Source organism: Maylandia zebra, linkage group LG13, assembly GCF_041146795.1.
Source record: "Maylandia zebra isolate NMK-2024a linkage group LG13, Mzebra_GT3a, whole genome shotgun sequence".
Classification (NCBI taxonomy): Eukaryota; Metazoa; Chordata; class Actinopteri; order Cichliformes; family Cichlidae; genus Maylandia; species Maylandia zebra.
This window is the reverse complement of record NC_135179.1, coordinates 26965412-26976067: the sequence shown is the minus strand read 5'-3', so window position 1 is coordinate 26976067 and position 10656 is coordinate 26965412. Positions and strand designations below refer to the sequence as shown.

Sequence of the window (10656 nt, the reverse complement as noted above, 5' to 3'; positions counted from 1 at the left end):
CTGGTTTTAAGGACTTTTATTTACCCTTCATGAAACTCATTGATCATTTTCACTCTCTGGCAAAAAGCATAAATGTTAAATTTCCAGTTTTGTCACCTATGGACACAGCTAGGCAAGTTTTTTTTCTGTTTCCAGTCTTTATTATAACATATGCTTCATAGTGAAAATACAGTAAGAAATCAACCAAGTCCCAGTTTTCCAACTGTCTAAAAAGACAAAATCCCTCTCACTCGTTCTCACATCCACAGTTAAAAGGGTTTTTATCAGCTAAGGAAAACCATTCATTAAATCTATTCATAGCTGACAGCTCAGGAGGAAATGAAAGGAGTGTGTCACTAAGGTCTTAGTCTCATTTCCTCTTAGTCTTCAAGTAGGGCTACTCCCATCGTCCTAATACATACAAATCTACCAAGTGTAATTTCACAGTGACTGATCTTGTCACACTTGATATTTACATTAAAATAAGATGAGCTTAAGTAAACAGGCTAGATAGCTTAAAATAGGGTCTCTTTATTGAATCCATACACAGTAATGTCAGTTTGTGCATTATGGGTTATGGCTAAGAATCTAAGGCTTGTATTCCATTATACACAGTTGGGTACCAACCAAAAAATGAAAATGCTACCACATGTTAAGCCAAACTCAGGTCCTCAACTGCCTTTCATATACTCAACAAAGTCCTACAGCTGTCACATATACTGTATGGCATATCTGACAAATGCGTGTGAGAAAAATACCACCACTACTACATTAAGTTACTTATATCACAACAGCCGATGTTAGATGAGGATGTCAAACTTTCATACTACTCAAACTGGTTTATTTGAGAACTTGGGCTTACAGTTGGGTTTATACATGAAGCTGTAACCAGGCTGTTACCACGTGTGGACACAGAAACAGCCAGGGAGGTCAGACAGGATTGTTTTGGCTTGGAGTTGCATGTTAGGTCCTAAGGCATACGGAGTGGTGGGGTGAGAAGTCCGGTGTTTTTGGCTCACAGTGGCCTCACTTGGATAACATTAAACTGCGTGGAGTTTCCAGCCTTGGAGGTCACATCCAGGTGCTGGAAGTCATCGCTGGTGATGATGAAGACGATTGAGGAGGAATTGAAGGTCACCCTCTTCTTGGGTCGCGCCTTGGTGCTGCTGCACATACTGGACACAACGATCGGTCGGATGGGACGCTCGGTCGGAGCCAGGGGGCGCTCTTTGAGGTTGCGCTGCAGCCAAGAGATCCGAGAGCAGAGCAGCTGCAGCAAACAGCGGCGGAACTGTGGAAGAGAAACAGAAGCAAAGGCTGGTATTTAACAACAGCCTCCTTTCTTCACTCATTAGTATGTCAAACACACAAGAGATCAGCCTCTAGCCAGCAAACCAAGACTAGTGGTCCAGACCATTTCACTCTGACATACAAAATAAAATAAATTTTTATGCTCACCATATTAAGGAATGGAAAAATATTTTTAAAATAGTGACATTTTGTGGGAAGATATTCCTGCAATTTGCTACTTAAAGCTGCAGTTACACAAGAGGAGACGAAACCGTCCCCTCACATTGAGATGCTATTGATTTGTTGTGTTTGTCCATATTTAATTATGGGTCAGCTGTGGTTACTCCGGGGGAGGGATGACAAACTAAACAGCAAGCGGCTATTCAGAACTCTCAAGTGAAATATATCATGTATTCTAGACAGAAGCCTAACCTGGGCTGATTTTCGAGCAGCAACACAAAGAGATTGGTGCTGGAGAGGTAGCCTCACCCCAAACATTAAAAAAAAGAAAAGAAAAATAATTTGATTACAAACTTTTCTGCTCATAAAGACGTAAATGAGGGGGTTGTACGCCGTGCTCGACTTGGCAAAGAATGATGGGATGATGGCCAGAGTGGGCGAGACCATGCTCTTCCTGCCGAAGGCCTCCATCATGGAGACGACAGCGTAGGGTGTCCAACAAACCAGGAAGCAGGTTATCATCAGGAGAAACATCACGGCGACTTTCTTCTCATAACGCAAAATCTTGATGATTTGAACCGTTTGGAGGTCTTGGAGAGAGCGCAGCTATAAGAAACAGGACAGAGCAGGATGCTGACATGATGGGATATTTCTTTATCAAGCAAACAAGTTACAGTGACACTTTGTCATAAAGTAAATTTATGTCACAGTCTTTGATTTTGTTTTTTTGCTTAGCCTCATTAGTTTATTCTACTTATCTAAGACAATTTTATGTTATTTGGGGGGGGGGGGGATTAATCCTAATTTCTACCTGCTACACCAAAGTAATTTCTCAACTCTGGGATATATATCAACCTGTGCTATATTATTGATCTCCCCATTCTCCCCTGTCTGTCTTGTTCCCTCAGCAGCTCTTCTACTTCCATAGTCACATTTCAGTGGTTTTTATTCCGTTTTCCTTTGCTTTATTTTTTATCATCCTAAGGGCTTTTGCCTGTGTTTCATCTTGGGGCCTGTTCCAGGAAGCAGGCTTAGTCAAAGAGACGGTCAGTTACCATGGCAACAGACTTTGTGAACCTAACCCTCTTGCTGGTAGGATTTGTACAACAAACCTCCCCTCCTGCTAACTTTGCAGGAACTGCTTGTGTACATCCATATAGTCAACGTCAAAACATATACCAGAACAAATTAATCTGCAGGAGTTAACATTCTTCGGGAAACAAATATTGGTAAGATGTTATTTTGCTATCCAAGAAGTATCTTCAACTGCCTTTAGACAGACACAGAGCACGTGGACAATGTGGATTTCATTCTCGTCTCAGAATCAAACCTTTGCAATGTCTTTCTTTCTAACACTGCGATTCTGTGCACATTCAATCCAGTTTCCCTGCACTGAAATATTTAGTGTAATTTACTGTTTGGGCAGCATTTAAGTAGAAATCAATAAATGTGTAGTCATTTTGAGCTCTTTGCCTGTTAATCATTGTACAACTTTAGCTTGTGACTTTATAGTTTAACCACTAGCTTTTGTGCAAGCACAGTGTGTGCTCCCCATGTTATGATTGGCCTCTGATTCTAAGACATGACACACTCTCTCTCCTGGCTGCCATCACTAAGATGGTGATTGGACAGCTGTCGAGTCCAGCTCTCGACTCAGATTAAATCAATTTAAGCTCTGTGTCAGGACGGCTGTTATTTGGAGTGAACATCCCGGTTCTGTGTCTCTTGTGGTAAATTTATTGGTTTAGCAGCCACATGGATGGATGGAAGGATAGTTAAAAAACAGAAAGTTAGTTTTCATTTTCATTGGGAGTTCTCTCTATTTGTTTTATTTCTTTTTATATTTAAACCCACCAAAGCTCTACAGCTGTCAGGCTAGTTTACTGGTTACAATAAGATAGATTACATTAATTTCCAGTTTTATCTCTCTTCTCCTCTTGAGAGTTGTATCTTAAGCTGTTGGTAACATCGTAAAAGTTGTGAAAACATGATAATGCCTTGGTAACAGGCTGGGTTCACGACACTGCAGATCAAACCTACCCTTCAGCTAAAGAGATGTGATGATAAACAATATAGCTATTCTCTAGACTCGCTCAAAAAAGAACACAGCAGCTGAACGTAGACGTGAATACAATACTTATGACTTTACAATTTGTGCTCTTTATGCTCTTTTTCTTATTAATCCACAACCTTTTGCAAGCTTAAATTCTATTGTTTCTCCAGGCCTTCACATATCTATAATAAGATTTTCTTTCTGTAGCAAAGCCGACCAGCTGCTCTCGTATCAAACCAGAAATAGTCTGCAGGGTACTGAGTTATTCCTCTTTGAAGATGTTCCCAAAATACTGTGACATGTGACAAATCCAACCAGGCCTCTGAGGTGCTCCAAGAACGCAGCAGCTCACACTTCCTGCATGATTGTGCATATTTAAGAAAGGAAACTGATGCAGGAAGGCTTGGAAATCAGTTAGTCCCTTTCTCATTTACATGTTTCATTACAAAATGTGCTGTGTCACTTCAGCAGTCATCTCTTGAATGATGACTGCAGATTCCTTCACAGACAAAGTATTTTTTCGTGACATTATTAAAATAAACTGAACTCATGTCACTTGTCCTTTGCCACAAGAATTTAAGGCAATGCTTCTAAGAAGCACAATAGTGAGTTTTCTGGATGAGTTCTAGCATACAGGACAGGTCCCAAAGGCACAGAGGAATGTAATGATAAAACAGCCGTTAATGAAAAGGGTGTGAAATGAATGTCGCAGAGTCTGCATTTTCAATCTCTGGCTAAAGGTATAAAATAATCATGCAAAGAGATAAAAAAACAAAACAAAACTTTTGCAACAGTAACTGAGTTACTAACAATTTGAGAAGCTATTGACTAGTATGCTTACTTAGCGTCTGGAAGTGACGACTTGTTTGTTGTGGCTTCTTGACTAAGACTTCCTGTTCCATTCGCCAATCAGTTTGTAAATGCCGACCATTTTTAGAGCATTCGACTAAAGGCCCAGTGAGCTTATACCATGGCAAAGTGTCAATCTACAATCCATTCCACACATTACAATAACCTGTGAAGTGTGATGGACTGTGAGGTGGAGCCACATGACTGATGTTCTGTTTTAAACAAACTAAAAATTTTAAATTGTCAGATGTCTTTTAAATTAGATTTCACTCAATGCAACCCCTCAGCTGAAACTACACAAATATTTAGTGATATTCCAATATATCAGCCAATACTTACAAAGTAAGTACATAAACAGATTTCCCTAATATTGGTTATGTTTCCAACAGTGAAGTCGCAGAGTGCTCTCTGGTAGACAAACAATGCAATGCCAAGACTCATAACATGGTTTTCCCCTGTCTTTATTACTTTTTTTTATTTATCAGCTGCTATAGAAGCTGATACTGATTGAATATGTTTGGCGTATCATTCGTTCTATTGGTGTAAAGTCTGCAGAGTTCAGTTCAGTATCTTCTACTACAAAGCTATGCTGTTGTAATATCTGCAGTATGTGTTTTGGCATTGTCTTTCTAAAATAAGCAAGGCCTTCTCTGAAAAAGATGTAATCTGGGTGTTGCTCTGAAACCTGTAGATACAGCATTCGTGGTGTGTTTCCAGATCTGCAAGCTCCTAATTCAATACTCCCTAATGTACCCCCATAACACCAGAGGCAGGCTTTTAAACTAAGCACTGAGGGACGCTCCCCTCTTTATGCTTTTTTGAAAACAGTTTCCATGTTTTCCAAAAATAATGTCAGATTTTAAGGTTGCTTGACCACGGAACAATTTTCCATTTTGCCTTAGTCTATTTGAAATTAAATTTAGGGCAGAATAAACAGCAGCATTTCTGGATCATGTTCACATATGGCTTCTTCTTTGCATGACAGAGCTTTAATCTGCACTTGAGGATAGCATGGTGAAATGTTCACAGATAATGATTTCTGGAACTGTTCCTGAGCCCATGTAACAATTTACATGACAGAACATTTCAACGTTTTCAAATGAAAATGCATCTTTTTCTCTCTGTTTTGGCCTTCCGTCCACACCGGGACGGTGTTTTCGGTCAAGGAAAACAGTGTTTTGAAAACGCTCTCCAAAGCAGATGCATTTGAAAACGCCGTTTTCACGTTGCAGTGTGGACAACGAACCCGGAGCCTTTTCGAAAACGATGACACATTTTAGTCATGTGACCAATTAAACAAAGATAGCGGAGGGCCATTATACAGCAGTTGTTTTGTTTGCTCTCAATTTTGACAGCCCTATTAAAGATTAATATCAGTCTGTACATGCTTCAGATAGCTTTTCTTCAGATTTTTTAATTCTCATTCGCTTTTGCAACTTTGTACTTTTGTGTTACTCGCAGCAACAACTCCACCTCATTGTTAGTCCATTTAAAAAACTCGGCGCTTTTCCTCGACATTTTGCCGCGACGTTTCAAAGAGCCGGAAAGTAAATAAGCGGCAGACAGAAATCAGTCAGGTCGAATCGTCTTGCGTTTCATGCATGCGCAGTACTGGAGCATAAGCGTTTTCGTCCGTTTCAATCTGGACGCACAACTCTGTGAAAACGACTGAAAACGATAGTTGGACGCGGAGCGTTTTCAGACGAAAATGCCGTTTTCAAATCTATCCGGGCTAGTGTGGACATAGCCTAAGATGGTGTTTTTATACCCAGTCATGTTTTTTACCTGTTGCCAGTTAACTTAAGCGGTTTCTGCTTAGGTAAGCTGTTGTTCCTCTAGCTTTTTCTTTTTAGTTCCACTTTTTTATCTTCTTTTAAACAATTGATTCGTCAATTTGGAGATCAAGTGATGACACTGAAATATCCTTTGTAAGTTGGTATAAAACGCTGAAATGTTCTTTCGCTGCATGTGATGAACTGACCTCAAAGTCAGCTGAAGTGGAAGTCCTGCGACACATCAGTGCTAATTCATGTGTAAGCTGAAAGACAGCGACACTTCAAGTGTTACATGAACTGAGGTGTTACCACTCAAAGCAGCTGGAGTGTGTTTACACACTGGAATTTGTTGTCGGGTATAAGAGCTGGAGTTTTGTTTTTGTATTGTTCTCTGATGTCTCACTTTTATTGTACATGCTTGCACAGTTGAGCTGTCAGTTATAAGACAAGGGAAGAAAACAGCAGTGAAAATTCAAGTTACAGCACAAAAAAGATGTTTCAGGAGTATGACCCAAAACTAAAAATGTGTTTTGTGCAAAATCTTAAAACAACTGAAGTCTACTATTCTGGAAGTGAGAAATAACAACGTACAAAACTCTACATCAATAAATCGATAAGCATCTGAAATGGGGGTTAATATTTGAATAGAGATGTATTTTTGTGGGGATGTGTACCATAAGTTTTGACCGTCGTGGTTAATGTTTTGATAGGCTAGCCTTCATTTACAATCCCATGTTGTTCATTCAGTTTATTAATCTTATTGTTACTAAGAGAAGCAAGCAATAAAAAAAACCCAAACAATCCTTTTTATTCCTTACCCTTTGCACTGTATACAGGATGTTCCCATAGCAGTAGATCATGACACCAACAGGCACAAAGAAACATGCCAAGAGGAATAAGAGGATGAATGAGGCATCGTTTGGGTCCTTCGAGGTCCAGTCCAGAGAGCAGCCCAGCCTGTGGATCTCTAGAGTGTAGCGGTTCCACCCGAGCAGGGGAGCACCTGTCCAGGCCAGGGAGTAGAGCCAGATGTGGGCGATGGCTCGCCATGCCCAGGGGAAGTCCACCACCTGTGCATGGACCACCCGGATATAGCGCTCATAAGCCAGGGCCGCCAGAGTCATGATGGAAACGATGCCTGGCAGCAAAGGGAGAGAGACAACCACGCTGAGTAATGCAGACCGCGCACTGCAGGATTTGGGTCAGTGGCTACTCAGCGTGTCTGGGTTGAGTGTACATCGCACTCAGTGTAAACACAAATCTGAACATCTTGTGTCTGGACATCACATTCAATCATTTTGGTGCAAAACCCTGTGAAGATGCACAGAAAGAGGCTCTTGACTCCTACGCACACACACCTTTAGGACCCGCATCTGCATTACACAGCCTGCTTTTACCACACGTACTGAAGTGTCTTGTGTGCATAGCTGTCGCTCTTTTGTTCCTCCTGTGCATCATTTTACTTATAAGCATGCAATCTTAAGAGCACCTCTTAAAGCCCTGGTATAGCATCTACGATAACTTTGCTGAAATTAGGTCAATATGCCAGGGAAAATATTTTTATTCAAACTTCATCATACACCCTCCCCTAACCTATATACATGTATAGCCAGTTATGTAAGCTCAGATAGGTTTATTATTCTTTTGTTACATACGAATGAGACAGATACAGCATCGATAGGTGGATGCACAGATTACAAAGGGAGACGTTATATAGTATGCGCTAAGTTTGAGCCACAGCAAACCAGCTGAAGGAAGGATGTGCTTGGACAGAACAGCCAGGGCTTACTGCTGCAGCTCCTGTGGCCCTTTGTGTGTCAGTTACTGAGTCACACTTAAAGTAATGTGCAAAGAAGACATCTTATTTGTGCATGGATTATTGGAGGGCACACGTACTGTCAAGCCAAGGGGGTTATCTTTATATACCTCAATTGTAACAGTATGCTCAGTGTAAGCAGGTTCTCTGGATTTGCAGTGCTCACACCCACTCAAGCCATGACAACCTGTATGACCTTGAGTTTTTCACATATCAAATATCACACAGAATCCTTTCCCCCCCTTTTGACAAGGGGGGGAGGGAGGTTATCTAAGGGCCAAAGAGACAGAACGCAGCATCTTCTCTCTTCAATGCCACTTTATTCACGAAAGACTTCATCTTATATAAACTGTTATATCAACACTATCTTTGTATGCCTTTTGGTTCTGAATTCTCCTGTGACATGTACATTGCAAGCCACAACCACTGCTGCAGTGCTGCACACCGGACACAGGCGGGCAAGTGTGCCCTTTGGAATATGTGGAAAGAAGACAATGTCACTTAAAGGACAGCAGGATGACAGAAGTCCAGCTGGTTCGCTGGGTTTCATTTGCTGAAGCGGGAGAAAAAAAAAATAAAAGAAGAAGACTTGGAGGCTATCACTAATGAGCTCATTACCACACATGAGTCCTTCTGAGCTCTAATTCCTACGCTGGTGGGACCCAGACAATGACCCTCAATGTTTATTCACACTTCCCAGATGAATAGACTTATGCTGGAAATAAATGGACACTTTTGCTAACATAGAAGGGCAGGCGCAGGGAGGTGTCAAAAGATTCCTCACTGTATGATGCAAGTATAAATACAGGAAGAAAAAAATACACAATATAAAGCTCAGCATAGCAGCTAGATATTACTCTGTATTTTAATACAATTGAAGAGAGGAAATTTTCACAACAACTCGTAGATAATGTGTCATTTGAAAATTTTTTAAAAAAAACCCCAATTATATTTAGATTTATGTTACTGATAACGTCCTTCATGCCTTCGTAGTGCATTCTTTGTTATTAATGAGCTTCTCTCCGCCTTCTGCCTATTTACACTGAGCCGCTATTTCCTTGCATATAGTGCGAGACACACAAAAATGTAACAGGGTTAAAGAATTATATTTGTAAATTATTTTAATAAAAACTATTATTAAATGTTAACACATGCTAGCATAAACGATTAAATTACTTTATTTTTTTCTCCTCTCACCAAATAAGCTGTTGCTGAAGCCGTCCCAGATGCACGTCGACTGGCTCCAAATCCATCCGCCTTTAACGCACGAAGCGAAGGTAAAGTTTATTCCGATGACAGAAACTAGAAAATCACTCAAACTTATGTTGACCAGCAGCAAATTGGTAGGCGTCCGGAGTCTTTTGAACCTACAGTAGAGTATTATGACAAAGACGTTATTGCAAAAGCCGAATACTCCGATAGTCCCAATGGTAAAAGCGAGAAGTTTGTAGGTGCCAAGTGCGAAAATGTAATGTTCTGTACTTCTCCCGGCTCTGGTTTCGTTAGGGAGATTCATTTCGCGGATGGAAACTTGGTTTCCAGCATTGTGCTGCGCGCGTCTCTGGGCACGAGAGGCTGTGCGCTCGTCGGCGCTCCCACACCGGCTCCTCGCGCGCCGCTAATTCAAAAGCCAACCTGAGACTGCTGTTTGCTGAAACTAGGTCAATATACCAGTGACTAGTCAGACCCAACAGGAACGTCAGGCTTCCGTTTATACTTTCAAAGTAAGGCTTTTTGTATTCTTAGGTCTATATTTAGGTCTACTGAGATTAGGAGTTTGGCTGTACTTCGAAAAAACAAAAAATAAAATAAAAAGTCAAACAAAGACATACATGTTGAAATAAAGGCGTTCTTTCTTTGTGGGGATTGCAAAGTGAACTGATTATCTAAAAAAGTTTTCACATGTGAAAGTGTGCCAGACAGTTGGCAAATTAGTGTTAATGATAGCCATACATGTGTATACTTTTGCTAGGAGTGTGTTGGAAATTTGGTAATTGAGTGTTGTGCAGTGAATTGTGCCTACAGTTTTGCAAAGTGTGTGTTACAAAATTGCAAACTGAGTGCAAAGCAGTTTTTGTGCTTTTAGTTTTGCAAACTCAGTGAGTGGTTTTGCTATAAGTCTGAATAGTTTTAGAGATTGTGCTACAGGAATCAGAGTTAGGGTTTAAGCAATCAGAAAAAACTGTAAACTAGATTTATTAATCCCTCGGGAGGATTCCTCCGGGTTCTCACACTTATTCAGCTGTGTGACAGCAGTTTATTCGACCATCTACGCCAGCGTCCGGTTATATTTTAGACAGCAAGGAGCAGACGGCAGGTGACGTAATTCTGAAGGCTAGACCGTCCAATTTCACAATCGCTCATTTCCGGTCTACCCGGCTTTTGGAGGACCCGGCCCTTGGGCCGGGTCCTCAGGTGGACGCAGCCTCTGAATTTGGACACCCCCGGCCTGTTTAATAATAACGGTATTTTATCCGATAAATAAACACTGTAAGATTCAAGTTTTTTGTATATATATATGTACATGTATACCCCCCCCCCAAGTAGGAGCTTGGCCCACATCAGTCTAAAATTGTATGTAACCATGAATAATGTGATGCCATGTCCACCAGGAGAGACTGGACAGTACAGATGTAAAACCAATATGCCAGCAGTTCATTTCAGCTAATGAGAGGAGCAGGCATGTGTTTGTTGTGTGGGCATGTAGTCCATGT

The 10656-nt window shown here is 40.9% G+C and overlaps 1 protein-coding gene across 1 annotated transcript; it reads right to left on the bottom strand.

Moving 5' to 3' along the window:
* Window position 1: 1 nt before the first annotated feature.
* opn3 (opsin 3) lies at window positions 2-9590 on the bottom strand. The gene is made up of 4 exons (XM_004554535.5): window positions 9140-9590; window positions 6945-7264; window positions 1804-2055; window positions 2-1270 (listed from the first exon to the last, which is right to left on the bottom strand). The coding sequence occupies exons 1-4, from the start codon at window positions 9456-9458 to the stop codon at window positions 995-997; spliced, it is 1167 nt and encodes a 388-aa protein (XP_004554592.2). The 5' UTR covers window positions 9459-9590; the 3' UTR covers window positions 2-994.
* Window positions 9591-10656: the final 1066 nt, after the last annotated feature.

Coding starts and splice junctions, on each gene's coding strand:
- opn3 (XM_004554535.5), bottom strand. CDS start 9,458: ATGAATCTCCCTAACGAAACCAGAGCCGGGAGAAGTACAGAACATTAC. Junction 7,265..9,139: donor CTTCAGCAACAGCTTATTTG/GTGAGAGGAGAA, acceptor CTTTGCTGCCAG/GCATCGTTTCCATCATGACT. Junction 2,056..6,944: donor TCCTGTATACAGTGCAAAGG/GTAAGGAATAAA, acceptor TGTTTCTTATAG/CTGCGCTCTCTCCAAGACCT.